The 19,156-nt window shown below is 42.5% G+C and overlaps 1 protein-coding gene across 2 annotated transcripts in view; it reads left to right on the top strand.

Moving 5' to 3' along the window:
• ints14 (integrator complex subunit 14) overlaps window positions 1-19,156 on the top strand; it is a 50,625-nt gene that overhangs the window by 20,684 nt on the left and 10,785 nt on the right. For both annotated transcript variants that reach the window (XM_063066337.1, XM_063066338.1), the window contains 4 exons: window positions 2,477-2,569; window positions 8,873-9,017; window positions 10,146-10,279; window positions 10,365-10,483. In XM_063066337.1, the coding sequence (XP_062922407.1) occupies window positions 2,477-2,569; window positions 8,873-9,017; window positions 10,146-10,279; window positions 10,365-10,483 (491 nt within the window). The remainder of the gene's footprint in view (window positions 1-2,476; window positions 2,570-8,872; window positions 9,018-10,145; window positions 10,280-10,364; window positions 10,484-19,156) is intronic.

The following is a 19,156-nucleotide window of genomic DNA, read 5'->3' as shown; positions in this document are numbered from 1 at the left end:
CAGTCACCCAGGTACCTGACTCCTACAACTTAAAGAGATGAGGATCTCCCTGTAGCTCCTATCTGAAGCTTCCTTATTCCCCTGTATGAACTGGAGGTCATTGAGCTGCAGCTCCAGTTCCTTAACACAGTCTGTAAGGGAGCTGCAGGTCTGCGCTCTTTGCACAAGAGTAATTGACAGGGAGACTGGAGGTCTCTCAAAGTTCCCACATCTGTCACAAAGAACATAGCGCTAATTCTGGACCCATTGTCAACATATTAGCTATGTACTAACAGAAAATAAAATACTGAAAGTTTACTTAGAGCCTGCAACTGTGCTTGTCTAAGCCTGTTGAGCCGAAGCTGGACCACTTTAACTGGTCCTGTCACACAACTATGTTCTATATAAATTGTGTTTGGAAACATGTTAGAGTTATGATTATGTTTTATCAGAACTACTTGTAAAGGATAATCTGTGTCTCCTTTTAGCCCTTTATATTCCTCAGAGACCCTGCTCAATTTCAAAGATTTATCAAAATCTAGAATTGTAATTGCAGTAATTGTGAAAGGGCTGTTGTCCACAACTATTCCTTACTCTGTCTGATTCCATACAGCAATGGATGAATACAGTAAGAGGATAAAGTTGCAGGACTGTGGAAATAAGCACAGCAATAAGGAGTAACACACATACTGGAGGAACTTAGCAGGTCCGGCAGCATCTATGGAGAGGAATAAAAATTAATGTTTCATCCTGAGTTTCTCCAGGATCTTGTATCCAGCATCTGCAGAATCTCTTGTGTTTGCAATAAGAAGGAACATGTGCGATGGCTTCCTGTGTCCCTGATGATACGGAATTTGAAATGGGGGCATAAATCAAGTACCGAGGAGTATATTGGTACTGTTTGTACTCCCTCAATAGGAGGGATACAAAAAGTACAGTCAGTCGTGCCTTACGAGCCTGATTGAATTTTTTGAAGATGTGACTAAACACATTAATGAAGGAAGAGCAGTAGATGTAGTGTATATGGATTTCAGCAAGACATTTGATAAGGTATTCCATGCAAGGCTTATTGAGAAAGTAAGGAGGTATGGGATCCAAGGGGACATTGCTTTGTGGATCTAGAACTGGCTTGCCCACAGAAGGCGAAGAGTGGTTGCAGACGGGTCATATTCTGCATGGAGGCTGGTGATCAGTGGTGTGCCTCAGGGATCTGTTCTGGGACCCCTAATCTTTGTGATTTTTATAAATGACCTGGATGAGGAAGTGGAGGGATGGGTTAGTAAATTTTCTGATGGCACCAAGGTTGGGGGTGTTGTGGATAGTGTGGAGGGCTGTCAGAGGTTACAATGGGACATTGATAGGATGCAAAACTGGGCTGAGAAGTGGCAGATGACGTTCAACCCAGATAAGTGTGAGGCAGTTATTTTTGTAGGTCAAATATGATGGCAGAATATAGCATTAGTGGTAAGACTCTTGGCAGAGTGGAGGATCAGAGGGATCTTGGGGTCCGAGTCCGTAGGACACTCAAAGCTGCTACGCAGGTTGACTGTGTGGTTAAGAAGGCATACGGTGCATTGGCCTTCATCAACTGTGGGATTGAGTTTAAGAGCCGAGAGGTAATGTTGCAGCTATATAGGACCCTGGTCAGACCCCACTTGGAGTACTGTGCTCAATTCTGGTTGCCTCACTTTAGGAAGGACATGGAAACCATGGAAAGGGTGCAGAGGAGATTTACAAGGATGTTCCTAGATTGGGGAGCATCCCCAATCCAGGCAACTCAGCCTTTTCTCCTTGAAGCGACAGAGCATGAGAGGTGACCTGATGGAGGTGTACAAGATAACGAGAGGCACTGATCGTGTGGATAGTTGGAGGCTTTTCCGCAGGGCTGAAATGGCTAGCACGAGAGGGCATAGTTTTAAGGTGCTTGGAAGTAGCTACAGAGGAGATGTCAGGGGTAAGTTTTTTACCCAGAGAGTGTTGAGTGTGTAGTACTGGCGGCGGAAACGATAGAGTCTTTTAAGAGACTCCTGGATGGCTACATGGAGCTTAGAAAAATAGAGGGCTATTGGTAAAGCCTAGGTAGTTCTAAGGTAGGAACGTGTTTGGCACAGCTTTGTGGGCCGAAGGGCCTGTATTGTGCTGTATGTTTTCTATGTTTCTGTGTTTTTGTCGGGAATCAGGCCTCTCAGACCTGCTTTGCCATTCATCAGGATCAACTCTGCCCTTTTACCTTAGTTCCATTCTCCAGCACAAAAATCAATCGACCTCCAGTTCAAATTGCCTCGGTTACTGAGCATCCACAGCCCTCTCGTAATGGCTAGAGACAGGCACTGTCCTGAGTACATCCATTGTAACTCTCAATCTGTACTTTGAACAGTTCAAATATCCTGCAGGAGTTGCTCCTTAGTCACCTCTGGTCAGTCTAAATTCTAGGATTGTATGGAGAGGGGAAAATCTGTTTCTTTTTTTATTTTAAACACTTATTTTTCTTTTCTAGAGTTGGATATAGTGGGATTTATAAAGATTGCTGATATCGCCAGTCCCCCTGTTCTCTCTCGGCATTTGGTCTTACCTGTAGCTCTGAATAAAGGTGAGTTCTCGCACTGAGTTTTGATGGAGACTCCTGTCATTGACTGAGTAGAAAAACAGAAGATGCCAGAAACATTCAGTATTCATGATGAGATGAGCAAAGTGCATGTTTTAGATTGAAGTTCCTTCATTGGAACCGGAAATATGAGAAAACAATTCACACAATTTGCCCAAAGGTTGGGGAAGGATGGGGGCAAAGGGGAATAATTGAGACATGACATCAGAGTTGCCAGGTGATTCCAGTGCTTAATAAGCCATCTAGCCAGTAGGTTAATGAGTGCATTTGGAGAGAAAATAAATGAAGGGATGTGTAAAGGCTGTTAAATGCATATCAGAGTTGATACTGACACTGAACCAAAAGGAGAATTTTAGAAATACCCGCATATTAGCAGTACCTGTGGCATGAGGAAAGTTTTAACCTTCTCTACAAGTAGAAACAGAAACTTAAGATCCTGCAAATGTGAAATAGTTGCCTACCAGGGATGCTGCAGAACATTACTACACTACACAGGGCAGACTCTTGTCCAACCTTGTTGGTTAATTCATACAGAAAACTATGATTCACTATCCTCATGAGCCATTTTTTTCTGGAATGGTTTTTGGCCAATTTGTGAATAGAGTAGTGTGAACCAGAATTTCTTGTTTGGAGATGGCATGATGCCTCCTCCAAACAAAAACAGTCCATATTGACACATCCCAAATAATACTTGGGGATTTTTCACTACAGAAAAGGATCTTGGCAATTGTAGGGATGACTTACAGCGGATTGAAAAGCTTGAGTATATAGACGTTAAGAAAGAGGATGTGCTGAAGCTTTTGGAAAGCATCAAGTTGGATAAGTTTCTGGGACCAGATGAGATGTACCCCAGGCTACTGTGGGAGGTGAGGGAGGAGATTGCTGAGCCTCTGGCGATGGTCTTTGCATCATCAATGGGGACAGAAGAGGTTCTGGAGGATTGAAGGGTTGCAGATGTTATTCCCTTATTCAAGAAAGGGAGTAGAGATAGCCCAGGAAAGCATAGACCAGTGAGTCTTACTTCAGTGGTTAGTAAGTTGATGGAAAAGATCCTGAGAGGCAGGATCTATGAACACTTGGAGAAGCATAATATGATCAGGAATAGTCAGCGCGGCTTTGTCAAAGGCAGCTTGTGCCTTACGAGCCTGATTGAATTTTTTGAGGATGTGACTAAACACATTGATGAAGGTAGAGTAGTAGATGTAGTGTATATGGATTTCAGCAAGGCATTTGATAAGGTACCCCATGCAAGGCTTATTGAGAAATTAAGGAGGCATGGGATCCAAGGGGATCTTGTTTTGTGGATCCAGAATTGTGTTGCTCACAGAAGGCAAAGAGTAGTTGTAGACGGGTCATATTCTGCATGGAAGTCGGTGACCAGTGGTGTGCCTCAGTGATCTGTTCTGGGACCCCTACTCTTCGTGATTTTTATAAATGACTTGGATGAGGAAGTGGAGGGACGGGTTAGTAAATTTGCAAATTTGCTGATGATACAAAGGTTGGGGGTGCTGTGGATAGTGTGGAGAGCTGTCAGAGGTTACAGCAGGACATTGATAGGATGCAGAACTGGGCTGAGGAATGGCAGATGGAGTTCAACCCAGATAAGTATAAGGTGGTTCATTTTGGTAGGTCAAATATGATGGCAAAATATAGTATTAGTAGTAAGACTCTTGGCAGTGTGGAGGATCAGAGGGATCTTGGGGTCCGAGTCCATAGGACACTCAGAGCTGCTGCGCAGGTTGACTGTGTGGTTTAGAAGGCATACGGTGCATTGGCCTTCATCAATCGTGGGATAGAGTTTAAGAGCTGAGAGGTAATGTTGCAGCTATATAGGACCCTGGTCAGACCCCATTTGGAGTACTGTGCCCAGTTCTGGTCACTTCACTACAGGAGGATGTGGAAACTAAAGAAAGGATGCAGAGGAGATTTACAAGGATGTTGACTGGATTGGGGAGCATGCCTTATGAGAATAGGTTGAGTGAACTCTGCCTTTTATCCTTGGAACGGCGGAGGATGAGAGGTGACCTGATAGAGGTGTACAAGATGATGAGTGGCATTTATCGTGTGGATAGTCAGAGGCTTTTTCCCAGGGCTGAAAAGGCTAACACAAGAAGGCACAGTTTTAAGGTGCTTGGAAGTAGGTACAGAGATGTCAAGGGTAAGTTTTTTTTATGTAGAGAGCGGTGAGTGTGTGAAATGGGCTGCTGGCAACGGTGGTGGAGGTGGATACGATAGGGTCTTTTAAGAGACTCCTGGATAGGTACATGGAGCTTAGAAAAATAGAGGGCTATGGGTAACCCTAGGTAATTTCTAAGTAAGTACATGTTTGGCACAGCATTGTAGGCTGAAGGGCCTGTATTGTGCTGTAGGTTTTCTAAGTTTCTATGACTCCAGCCAGGTTCCTTTGAATAAATTCCTGTTCAATTACCATCAGCGTGTAACCTGTAGTACCAGACGTCCCAACACACTCGACCAGTTAAACTAAGATGAGGGATGTGTACCATTCTATGCCCAGACCACATTTCAGGAAATCTGATCACTCAGCTGTCCTTCAGCCTGCGTACGGGCAGAGGTTAAAGAGCAAGGCTTCAGAGGTAAGACAACAAAGAGGTGGTCATGGGAAGCGGGGGAACGGCTACGGGATTCCTTCGAGTCAGTTGACTGGTCCATGTTGAAGGGATTATCTGTGGATCTGAATTAATACACAATGGTTGTTATGGACCTGTAGATGAGTGCGTCCCCACAAAATCATTCAGTCTTACCCAACCAGAAGCCCAGAATGAACCATGAGAACTGCAATCTTGTGAAGATTAGAGGCATTCAAGTTTGGTGACCAAGAAAGTTAAGAGGTCCAGAAAGCCATCTCACAAGCAAAGTGGCAATTCTGGATGAAACTTGAATTGACAGAGGATGCTGGACAATTGTGGCAGGGCTTGAATACTATCACCTCTTATAAAGTAAAATCCAGCGATGTGCGATAACAGTGCTTCGCTTCCAGATGACCTCAATGTCTTCTATGTTTGCTTTGACCGTCAAAACACAAAGGAACCATCATGAGCTCCCACAGCCCCTGATGATATTATGATTTTGGTCTTTGAGGCCAACGTACAAGCAACCTTCAGGAGGGTAAACCCATGCAAAGCATCTGGCCCGGATGGGGTTCCTGGCCAACTACTAAAGACCTGTGCTGATCATCTGGCTGGAGCGTTCACTAAGATTTTTAATTTCTTGCATCAACCCACCTGCTTCAAGCAGACTTCACTTATACTGGTGCCCAAGAAGAATGTGTAACCTACCTCAATGACTATTGTCCAGTAGCACTTGCATCCACAATGATGAAGTGTTTTAGACCGTAAGACATAGGAGCAGAATTAGGCCATCTGACCCTTTGAATCTGCAACGCCATTCAATCATGGCTGATCCTTTTTTTTAACCTCATCCTCAAGCTCCATTCCCGGCCTTCTCACCATAACCTTTGATGCCATGTCCACTCAAGAAGCTATCAATCTCTGTCTTAAATACACCCAACGACCTGGCCTCCACAGCTGCATGTGGCAACAAATTCCACAAATTCACCACCCTTTCGCTGAAGAAATTTCTCTGTATCTCTGTTCTGAAGGGGCGCCCTTTTATCCTGAGGCTGTGCCCTCTTGTCCTAGACGCTCCCACCATGGGAAATATCCTTTCCACATCTACTCTGTCTAATTTTGAGAGGTTTCAATGAGATCCCCCCTCGTCCTTCTGAATTCCAGCGAGTACAGACCCAGAGCCATCAAATCTTCCTCGTATGATAACCCTTTCATTCCTGGAATCATCCTTGTGAACCTCCTCTGGAGCCTCTCTAATGCCAGCACATCTTTTCTAAGATGAGGGGCCGAAAACTGTTCACAGTATTCAAGGTGAGGTCTCACCAGTGCCTGAAAAGCCTTAGCAATACATCCTTGCTCTTGTATTCTAGACCTCTTGAAATGAATGCTAACATGGCATTGCCTTCCTCACTACCGACTCAACCTGCAAGTTAACCTTCAGGGTGTTCTGCACAAGGACTCCCAACTGCCTCTGCTTCTCAGATTCCTGGATTTGCTCCCCGTTTAGAAAATAGTCCACACATTTATTTCTACTGCCAAAGTGCATGACCATACATTTTCCAACATTGTATTTCATTTGCCACTTTCTTAGACTTTCTGTCGAAGTCCTTCTGCATCCTACCTGCCCCTTCATCACTCTGTATCGTCTGCAAACTTGGCAACAAAGCCATGTATTCCATCATCTAAATCATTTATATACAGCATAAAAAGAAGTGGTCGTAACACCAACCCCTGCGGAATACCATTAGTCACTGGCAGCCTCCTACCAATCAGCCAATGCTCTAACCATGTTAGTAACTTTCCTGTAATTCTGTGGACTCTTAACTTGGTGGCACCTGGTCAAAGGCCTTCTGGAAGTCCAAATATACAACATCCACTGCATCCCCTTTATCTATCCTATTTGTAATCTTCTCAAAGAATTCCAACAGGTTCGTCAGGCAGGATTTTCCCTGAAGGAAACCATACTGACTTTCTCCTATCTTGTCCTGTCTCACCAAGTACTCCACCTCATCCTTAACAATTGACTCCAACATCTTCCCAACCACTGAGGTCAGGCTAACTGGTCTGTAATTTCCTTTCTGCTGCCTTCCTCCTTTCGTAAAGAGTGGAGTGACATTTGCAATTTTCTAGTCCTCTGGCACCATGCCAGAGTCCAGAGTTTTGAGAGGTTGGTGATGAAACGTATTAATTCCTGCCTGAGAAGCAACTGAATCCATTCCAATTTGCCTGTCAGTGTAACAGCTCCACAATAGATGCCATTTCATTGGTTCTTCACTAAACCCTGGGACATCTGGACAGCAAAGATGCATAATTCAGGATGCTCTGTATCGACCACAGCTTGGCATTCAATACCATCGTCCACAAAGTGAATCAATAACCTTGGTCTCAATACTACCTTGTGCAATTGGATCCTCAATTTCCTCACTTGCAGACCCCTGTCAATTCAGATTGGCAACAACATCCCCTCCACAATCTCCGTCAAAACAGGTGTACCACAAGGCTGTGTGCTTTATTCACTTTATTCTTATGACTGCACAGCTCCAATATTGTTTGCTGATGACACCACTGTTGCTTGCCTAACCAAATCAGCATATAGGAGGGAGACTGGAAATCTGGCTGAGTGGTGCCACGGCACCAACCTCTCACTCAATGTCAGCAAGACCAAGGAGCTGATTATTGACTTCAGGATGAGAGAACCAGAGGCCCATGAGCCAGTCCTCTTTGGGGGATCAGGTGGAGAGTGTCAGTAATTTTAAATTGCTCAGCATTATCATTTCAGAGGACCTGTCCTGAGCCCAGCACATAAGTGCAATTACTTGTACTTCCTTAGAAGTTTACGAAGAGTTGGCTTGACATCTGAAACTATGACACCTTCTGTAGATGTGTGGTGGAGATGTTGACGGTCTGATATGGAAACCCCAATAGCCTTCATTGGAAAATTCTACAAAAAGTAGTGGATACAGCCCAGTGCATCGTTGGTAAAGCTCTCCCCACCATTGAGAACATTTACATGGAGCATTGTAGCAGGAGAGCAGCATCCATCAGCAGGGATCCCCACCACCCAGGACATGCTCTGTTCTTGCTGCTGACATTGGGAAGGAGGTATAGGCACCTCAGGACTTGCACTACCAGGTTCGGGAAAAGTTAATACCCCTCCATCATAAGGCTTTTAAACCAAAGGGGATAACTTCACTCAACGTCACTTGTCCCATCACCGAAATGTTCCCACAACCAATGGACTCACTTTCAAGGACTCTTCATCTCATGTTCTTTATATTTATTGCTTATTTATTTATTATTATTTCTTCATTTTGTATTTCAGTTTGTTGTTTTTTGTACTCTGTTTGAAAGCCCAGTTGGTGTGGTCTGTCTTTGATTCTATTATAGTTATTCTATTATAGATTTATTGGGTGTGCCTATAAGAAAATGAATGTCAGAGTTGTATATGGTGACATATATGTACTTGGATAATAAATTTGTTCTGAACTGTTTTGGGAATGAAACCAGAGAGTTCTGTGGAAAACATGCCTAACAGGTTCGGGGAATGAACAGAAAATACTGGGACATCCATTAGGTCAGCTAGCAACTGTGGAAATGAAATGAACAATTTTTGCTTGAAGAATTGTGTTGCTTTGTTAATGGGTTGGTGTTTCTGCTGGCAAATAGGTAACTGAGTATTTGTTTTTACCTTGTTTGGTAGAAGGTGACGAGTTGGGGAGTGGATTACCTGAAGAAACTGAAGATGAGAATTCTGCTTCTCAAATAGCTGGGAAGATGCCTTCGTTTTGTGTCTTGCTGCATGGCAGTCTGAAAGTAGAGGGGATGGTGGCTATTGTGCTGCTTGGGTGAGGAACTGTATGCCTGTGAAGTTACTCATTGCTTAAATAAAAATGACTAATGAGCAGATCTTATTCAATATCATGGAAAGATGTTATAATTTTTTGTTTGCAACAACAGATGGAATGGTTGGGATGTGAATGGGGACCTCATGGCGTTCTTTAATAAACTATATTAGACCAATGCTCACCTTTTCAGGAATGTGAGGGAAGCAGAGGAAAGTTAATTGCCTGTGGAGAAACCTGAATTTTAGCTTTATGCATTGGTTCTGTGTGGGAGAAGGATTTCTTCTATCCTCTCCAGTTCTGCTCCATGCTGTTTACTGATCATGTCATTTCTACAAAGCTTGTTTATTTTGTACGTTTTCCAGAACAAGCATTCTTAAGTTATAATTATTCATCTCAGTTTTGGCTTTCTACGTCATTCACTTTTGAGAAGGCGACTGACTGCCTATAATGACTCATTTCTAGGTAACCATTATTAAGACATTATAATATGATATTTGGAAGACTTTGTACTCTTTCTTTCCCCACCCCATACCATTTTTGCCTCAATTTCCACCTCTAATGGTTCATTCATTCCCTCTTGGCCATCAGTCCTGCTGCTCCTCACTGCAATATGATGAATTGTACTTCATAAATATACTATGTATTATACAGTATGTTTTGTGGGTAAACGATGGTCTGGAGGAATATTGTTTCATTGGATTGCATGATGTACAATTAGGTGACAGTAAATTTGAACTTTGGACTTGATGGATGTACTTGGTTAATCAAGCTCTTGAAGTTTTGGGATAATTTCACTCACTCCAACAATGAACTGCTTCTTCTACCTATGGACTCATTTCCAAGGAAGGACTCCTCATCTCGCGTTCTTAATATTTATAGTTCATTTATTTATTACTATTTGTTTGTGTTTTTTTCTCTTGTATTTGCAGTTTGTTGTCTTCTGCACATTGGTTGTTTGTCCAACCTTTTGTATGTTGTTTTCATTGGCTCTGTTGTATTCTTCGTAGTTCCTGTAAATGCCCACAAGAAAATGAATCTCATGGTCGTATATCGTGACATATATGTACTCATAATAACTTTACCTTTAACTTTGTCTAATAGTGATGTATTTGTTTCTCATTTTCCCAGGCCTGATTGGTATGGGATGTTATACTCTCAGGCTGACAGTAAAAAGAAATCCAATCTGATGATGTCCTTGTTTGAGCCTGGTCCAGAGCCTCTTCCTTGGCTTGGGAAGATGACACAGCTGGGGCCCATTTTAGGTGAGTGTGAAGTAGGAATGTCTAAATGGCCTTCTCCGTACTTGATTCATCATTTCATTAAAATCATTATTTTGATTTGTTTTAGATGCTGAAGAAAACCCTTATGGTGAAGATGACAGCAAGAGCCCATTTCCCCTTCAGCCACGGACAAAGCGTAGTTATGCACAGAATGTAACAGTGTGGATTAAACCTAGTGGACTGCAGGTCAGCATTATAACCATATAACAATTACAGCACGGAAACAGGCCATCTCGGCCCTTCTAGTCCGTGCCGAATGCTTACTCTCACCTAGTCCCACCAACCTGCACTCAGCCCATAACCTTCCATTCCTTTCCTGTCCATATAGCTATTCAATTTTACTTTAAATGACAACATCGAACCTGCCTCAACCACTTCTGCTGGAAGCTCATTCCACACAGCTACCACTCTCTGAGTAAAGAAGTTCCCCCTCGTGTTACCCCTAAACTTTTGCTTCCTAACTCTCAACTCATGTCCTCTTGTTTGAATCTCCCCTGCTCTCAATGAAAAAGCGTGTCTACGTCAACTCTATCTATCCCCCTCATAATTTTAAATACCTCTATCAAGTCCCCCCTCAACCTTCTATGCTCCAAAGAATAAAGACCTAACTTGTTCAACCTTTCTCTGTAACTTAGGTGCTGAAACCCAGGTAACATTCCAGTAAATCTCCTCTGTACTCTCTCAATTTTATTGACATCTTTCTTATAATTCGGTGACCAGAACTGTACACAATACTCCAAATTAGGCCTTACCAATGCCTTGTACAATTTTAACATTACATCCCAACTCCTATATTCAATGCTCTGATTTATAAAGGCCAGCATACCAAAAGCTTTCTTCACCACCCTATCCACATGAGATTCCACCTTCAGGGAACTATGCACCATTATTCCTAGATCCCTCTGTTCTACTGCATTCTTCCATGCCCTACCACTTACCATGTATGTCCTATTTTGATTAGTCCTACCAAAATGTAGCACTTCACATTTATCAACATTAAATTCCATTTGCCATCTTTCAGCCCACCCTTCTAACCGGCCTAAATCTCTCTTTAAGCTTTGAAAGCCTACTCATTATCCACAACGCCACCTATCTTAGTATCATCTGCATACTTACTAATCCAATTTACTACCCCATCATCCAAATCATTAACGTATATGACAAACAACATTAGACCCAGTACAGATCCCTGAGGCACACCACTAGTCACCGGCCTCCAACCTGACAAACAGTTATCCACCACTACTCTCTGGCGTCTCCCATCCAGCCACTGTTGAATCCATTTTGCTACTTCAATATTAATACCTAACGATTGACCTTCCTAACTAACGCTCTGTGTGGAACCTTGTCAAAGGCCTTACTGAAGTCCATATAGACAACATCCACTGCTTTACCCTCGTCAACTTTCCTAGTAACCTCTTCAAAATATTCAATCAGATTTGTCAAACATGACCTTCCATGCACAAATCCATGTTGACTGTTCCTAATCAGACCCTGTCTATCCAGATAATTATATATAGCATCTCTAAGAATACTTTCCATTAATTTAACCACCACTGACATCAAACTCACAGGCCGATAATTGCTAGGTTTACTCTTAGAACCCTTTTTAAACAATGGAACAACATGAGCAATATGCCAATCCTCCGGCACCATCCCCCTTTCTAATGACATTTGAAATATTTCTGTCAGAGCCCCTGCTATTTCTATACTAACTTCCCTCAAGGTCCTAGGGAATATCCTGTCAGAACCCAGAGACTTATCCACTTTTATATTCCTTAAAAGCACCAATACTTCCTCTTCTTTAATCATCATAGTTTCCATAACTTCCCTACCTGTTTTCCTTACCTTACACAATTCAATATCCTTCTCCTTAGAGAATAACGAAGAAAAGAAATTGTTCAAAATCTCCCCCATCTCTTTTGGTTCCACACATAGCTGTCCACTCTGATTCTCTAAGGAACCAATTTTATCCTGCACTATCCTTTTGCTATTAATATAACTGTAGAGACCCTTTGGATTTATTTTCACCTTACGTGCCAAAGCAACCTCGTATCTTCTTTTAGCTTTTCTAATTTCCTTCTTAAGATTCTTTTTACATTCTTTATATACCTCGAGCACCTCATTTACTCCATGCTGCCTATATTTATTGTAGCTATCTCTCTTTTTCAGAACCAAGTTTCCAATATCCCTTGAAAACCATGGCTCTCTCAAACTTTTAACCTTTCCTTTCAACCTAACAGGAACATAAAGATTCTGTATCCTCAAAATTTCACCTTTAAATTGCTTCAATTTCTCTATTACATCCTTCCCATAAAACAATTTGTCCCAATCCACTCCTCCTAAATCCTTTTGCATCTCCTTAAAGTTAGCCTTTCTCCAAACAAAAATCTCAACCCTGGGTCCTGACCTATCCTTCTCCATAATTATATTGAAACTAATGGCATTGTGATCACTGGACCCGAAGTGCTCCCCAACACATACCTTCGTCACCTGAAGTATCTCATTCCCTGACAGGAGATCCAACACTGCCCCTTCTCTAGTTGGTACCTCTATGTATTGCTGCAAAAAACTATCCTGCACACATTTTACAAACTCCAAACCATCCAGCCTTTTTACAGTATGGGCTTCCCAGTCTATGTGTGGAAAATTAAAATCTCCCACAATGACAACCTTGTGCTGACTACAAATATCTGCTATCTCCTTACAAATTTGCTCCTCCAATTCTCGCTCCCCATTAGGTGGTCTATAATACACCCCTATAAGTGTTACTACACCTTTCCCATTCCTCAATTCCACCCAAATAGCCTTCTTAGACGAGCCCTCTAATCTATCCTGCCAGAGCACCGCTGTAATATTTTCTCTGACAAGCAATACAACACCTCCCCCTCTTGTCCCTCCGATTCTATCACACCTGAAGCAATGAAATCCAGGAATATTTAATTGCCAATCACACCCCTCCTGCAACCACGTTTCACTAGTAACTACAACATCATACTTCCAGTTATCAATCCATGCTCTAAGTTCATCCACCTTTCTTACAATGTTCCTAGCATTAAAATAGATGCATTTAAGAAATTTTCCACCTCTTACTCTCTGTTTACCACTAACGGTGCAAACAACTTTACTAACTTCTTTTTCTTCATTCTCCCCTACATCTGTTCCTACACTCTGGTTCCCCTCCCCCCTTGTATCTAGTTTAAATCCACTGGAGCCTGTCTAGCAAACCTACCTGCAAGAATATTTGTCCCCCTCCATTTCAGATCTAAACCGTCCCACTGAAACATGTCCCACCTTCCCCGGAAAACTGCTCAATTATCTATAAGTCTGAAGCCCTCCTTCCTGCACCATGCCTTCAGCCACGTGTTGATCTGCGCTATCTTACTATTTCTAAACCCGCCTGCACATGGCACTGGTGGCAATCCTGAGATTGCTATCCTGGAGGTCCTGTCCTTTAACTTGGCGCCTAACTCCCTAAACTCGCCTCTCAGGACCTCCACACTCTTCCTACCCATGTCATTGGTCCCTACATGGACCACGACATTCGGCTGCTCACCCTCCCTCTTGAGAATACCGAGAACTCGATCCGAGATATCGCAGACCTTGGCAACAGGGAGACAACAGACCATGCGGGATTCTCGATTCCTTCCACAGAACCTCTTATCTGTCCCCGTAACTATCGAATCCCCTGTCACTACTGCTCTCCTCTTTTCCCTCCTTCCCTTCTGAGTTGAGGGTCCCATTTCGATGCCAGAGATGTAACCACTGCAACTTGTCCCTGCTAGGTCGTCCCCATCAACAGTATCCAAAACGATGTACTTATTATTGGTGGGAACGGCCACAGGGGTGCTCTGCTCATTCTATCTCTTCCCCTTCCCTCTCCTGACAGTCACCCAGCTTCTCTCTATTTCTGCCTCTGCCTCCCGAATGATCCGAAGTTCATCCAGCTCCAGCTCCAGTTCCCTAACTTGGTTTGTCAGGAGCTGCAGCTGGATGCACCTTTTACAGGTATAGTCGTCAGGGGCAATTGTGCTTGCCCTGACTTCCCACATACTGCAAATGGAGCACTCAACTGCCCTAACTGCTGCCTCCATTACCTACTGTTAAGGTAATTAAATTAATTATGGGTTGTTGTGATACTGGACTGCAGGTTCATGAGTTCCCAATAGTCATTGCACTAGCTAATGGGTACATAGATCTTAAAATTAATAATAAAAGAATAGGATAACTCAGGAAAAGTAAGTCCCCTCAAGGACCAAAGGTGTAATATATATTTTTTTTAATTTTAGAGATCTAGCCCAATTAGACCCGTGTGACCAATTAACCTACTAACCCTTGGCCTTTGGAAACTGGGAGAGAAATTGAAGATTCTGAGGGGCCAGATTTATGATCACTGGGAAAGTCAGGAACTTATTAGTCACAGACTCTTTTGAGCACAGAAGCAGGCCCTTTGGCCTATATTGTCCATGATGGTTATCTGATTTTCTGCCTAGTCTCATCCACCTGCACCTGGACTTTATCCCTCCAAACCACACTTAATAATGTACCTATCCAAACTGAGTGCAGATAGATGGGACTAGGCAGAAAACCAAGCTGTTGCTGTCTAGATGGGCAGAAGGGCCTGTTTCTGTGCTGTAGTGCTCAATGAGTCTATGACAACCATTCCTCTTGCTGCCCTTCCAGTCTGGCTCCCTCTCTACTATAGATCTACAGTTATGTGCAAAAGTCAGCCTCGATTTTTCGTAAGGTTTCAGATGGTATGGCCTTCACAGAGGTCATGGAAATTGTCTGTGATTACTTCGAGAGACAAAAGCAAGCAAGACCAGCCAAAGTCTGCAGAACTATGTCAAGTTCTCCAAGATACTTGGAACAACCTACCAGCTGATTTTCTTAGAGTATACCAAAGAGAATTGATGCAGTTTTAAAGAGTGGTCACACCAAATATTGACTTGATTTATTTTGTTACTAAGTACTGCTCTTTATGGTAAATTTTCTGATATTTACTGTGTAAATACATCTATTGATGCTTCTGGACACATCTTCAGTGATGTTCCTGGAATCATCGGGTGTTTCGGGTCTTTCAACATCATACAGGCTCCTCCAGGTGACCCAGCCGGGGCTGGGTGATATTCTAAATGATATTTAGAAACTTTTCACTATTTTTGAAAGCATCTTTGCTTTTACAGAATTTTTTACATGTCTTAAGACTTTTGCACAGTACTGTAGATCTGAAAATGCACCAGGTCCAGCTCCGGGAATTTATCCACCTTAATGCACTTCAAGGCTTCAAAAACTCCTCCCTGCTAATTTGTATGTGGTTCAAGGTAATATCGTCCATTTCTGCCATTTACTTGGCCTCCATCATTTCCTCCACAGTTAAAATTGAAGGAAAATAATTGTTGAAACTCTGTCTCATTTTCTTTGGTTCTGTGCAACGATAGCCATACTGATCTTTAAGGGGACCTATTCTCTCTCTGTCCACCCTTTTACTATTAATATACCATTAGAATCTCTTGGAATTTGCCTTATTCATCTGCTAAATTCATCTCATATCCACTCTTAGTCATCCACACTCCTCTCTTAAGTATAGTCACTAGTTTCTAATAGTTTATGCACAGAGTAAGCATCACTCTTTCTTAACCAGAGCATCAATATCTCTTATCAGTTAAGTTTCCCAAGCCTTGCACTTCACACTAACAGGAACGTGCGGGTGCTGAACTTTTGACATCACACATTTGAACGTCTCCCTTTAAAGGAGCAGACACAAACAATCTTGCCCAATCAACCACTGCAAGATCCCAACTAATGGCTCTAGAATTTGCTCTGTTCTAGTTCAGGACTTTAACCTTTGAACCGGTTATATCCTCCATAATTTTTAAAAAACTAATAGAATCATGATCACTAGACCCGAACTGCTCTCTGACAGACACTTCCACCACTTGCCCCAACTATTATTCCAGGAGAAAGTCCAGTATTGCATCCTCTCCAGTAGGTCCATCTTTATGTTGATAAGGGAAGCTTCCTTAGACACATTTCACAAATTTCACTCTCTCTGAGCTTTTTATACTATAGTTGGCCCAGTCTATATTAGGAATGTTAAAATCTCTCAGTAATATAATAAATACCATAAGACATAGGAGCAGAATTAAAATCCTTTCTTAGCTGCACCTCTGTCACACCTGTAGCATCTGTATCCAGTCCTGCCATTCCCTTGGCCATACTTCTGTTATGGTGTGATATTCCAGTAGCCAGGGACAATCCACACCCTGAGTTCATCCACCTTGCCTGTCAAGCCTCTGGCAATGAAATAAATGCAGTTTAACTAATGATCTTTTCTCTACTGAGCTTCTGTATGTCCTAACGACTACAAGCTCTCATTAGCTACAGAATTATCCAGATTTCTTTTGAGCCACTCCACTTCTCAGGATCCTGCCACCATGCCACTCTAGTTTAAATCCCAAGTAGCCCTGATTAGGATTCAGATCATGAGTCACTAATTTAATTGAGTTTATTTTGTGGAGGTACCCAAGAAAGAAATGATGAAAGAGTGCTATATGTGGTTTACATGGTTCGTAGTCAAGCTTATGCTAAGTTGATTAGTAACTTTGCAGATTTCTAAAATAAGTACATGTTTGGCATAGCATCGTGGGCCAAAGAGCCTGTATTGTGCTGTAGGTTTTCTACATTTCTATAACACAAAAAGTTGTAGGAATTGAAGTTGTCAAAGAATACAGTGGGATATAGATTAGTCACAGATGTGGACAGAGAAATAGCAGATGGAGTTTAATGTAGACAAGTGTGGGGTATTGCTCTTTGGGAATTAAAATATAAGGTGAAAGTATACAGTAAATGTCAGGACTGTTGAGAGCATTGATATTCTGAAGGATAAGCTCCTTGATGGAGACAACACAAGTAAATAGGTTGGTAAGAAGCAATGCTTGCCTTCATCAGTCAAGAAATTGAGTATGACAGGTAGGAAGTCATGTTGCATCTGTATAAAACGTTACTTTGAACCATTTTTGGAGTATTGTGTGCAGTTCTGGTTGCCATTCCACAGGCTTTGGAGAGAGTGCAGAAGAGATTCACCAGGTTATTAACTGAATTAGAGAGTATTGCCAGTAAAGGGAGTTTGGACAATCATGGATCGTTTCTTCTGGAGAGCCAGAGGCTGAGGGGAGATTAGATAGGATTTTATAAAATTATGAGAGACTTAGATAGGATAGTCATAGATAGGATGGCCTTATCTTAAACAATAACAAGGTGGCCTACAGGGAAGAAGTCATCTCTCTGACACAGTGGTGTCAAGAAAAAAACCTCTCCCTCAATGTCGCAAAATCAAAGGAGTTGGTTGTGGATTATAAGAGGAATGGAGATGGGCTAACCCTATTGACACCAGTGGATCTGGGGCTTTGAGTTGCTTGGCTTCCACATTACCGAAGACCTCACGTGGTCTGTACGCACCAGCTGTGTGGTGAAAAAGGCACAACAGTGCCTCTTTCACCTCAGACGGTTGAAGAAGTTTGGTATGGGCCCCCAAATCCTAAGAACTTTCTACAGGGGCACAATTGAGTCCATCCTGACTGGCTGCATCACTGCCTGGTATGGGAACTGTACCTCCCGTAATCACGGGACTCTGCAGAGAGTGGTGCAGACAGCCCAGCGTATCTAGTTGTGAACTTCCCATGATTCAGGACATTTACAAGGACAGATGGGTAAAAAGGGCCCGTAGGATCATTGGGGACCCGAGTCACCCCAACCATAATCTATTCCAGCTGCTACCATCCTGAAAACGGTACCGCAGCATAAAAGCCAGGACCAACAGGCTCTGGGACAGCTTCTTCCACCAGGCCATCAGACTGATTAACTCATGCTGATTTGTGTATACTCTATATTACATTGACTGTTTTATTTATTATAAATTACTATGATTGCATATTGCACATTAAGACGGAGATGTAACATAGATTTTTAGTCGTCATGTATGTGAGGGATGTAAGAAATAGAGTCAATTCAATTCAGTTTTCCCCAGGGTGGTAACGTCAGATATTAGATGTTATAGTTTAAGAGAGGAAAATATTTAAAAATGTGCAGGGCAAGCTATTTTACACAGAGAGGGGACTGCCATTGTAAGGGTGAGTGGGGTCAGGGTGGAAGCAAATAATGCAATGTTTAAGAGTCATTTAGACAGGCAAATGTACAAGCAAAGAATAGAGGGATCTGGATCATGTGCAGGTAGAAGGATTAGTTTAAACTGGCATCATGGTCAGTACAGACATCGTGGGCTAAAGGGTCTGTTCCTGTGCTGTATCTCCCACCTGGTAGACTGGTCCAGGTTATGGCACAAGGACCTAATGTGATATCAGATTGGATCCAAAATTGGTTTGGTGATAGTAGGGAGCTGTAGTGGTAGTTCTGACTAGACGTCTGTATTAATTGGTGTACTGGGACCTTTGTTGTTAAAATGTGTATAAATGACTTGCAGAGAACATAAGTTTGCTGATAAAAAGCTGGTGTATAAGTAGACAACAAAAGACGTCAGCTGAAGAGGGACAGAGTGTTGGTTGATGGAATTTAATCTGGGGAACCCTAATTCTGGTAGGACGAATAAACAGTAGGGACCTTAAAAGTGATAATGTACCGAGGGACCTTGGGATGCAAGCCCGTTGCTCTCAGAAAATGTTGACTCTTGTGGATGGGATAATGAAGAAGGCATTTAGTATACTTGCATTCATAGGCCAAGGCGTGATTGGGATGTCATGTTACATAAAACAATGTTAGATTGTATTTAGTGTTCCGGTCACCACGGTGCAGGAATAATATGGTGTTATTGGAGAGAGAGTGGAAGATTTACTGGGAGGT

The sequence above is a fragment of the Mobula hypostoma genome, chromosome 13 (genome assembly GCF_963921235.1).
Source record: "Mobula hypostoma chromosome 13, sMobHyp1.1, whole genome shotgun sequence".
NCBI lineage: Eukaryota > Metazoa > Chordata > Chondrichthyes > Myliobatiformes > Myliobatidae > Mobula > Mobula hypostoma.
Note: the sequence above shows the minus strand (reverse complement) of the source record. Positions and strands in the feature narration are given on the sequence as shown.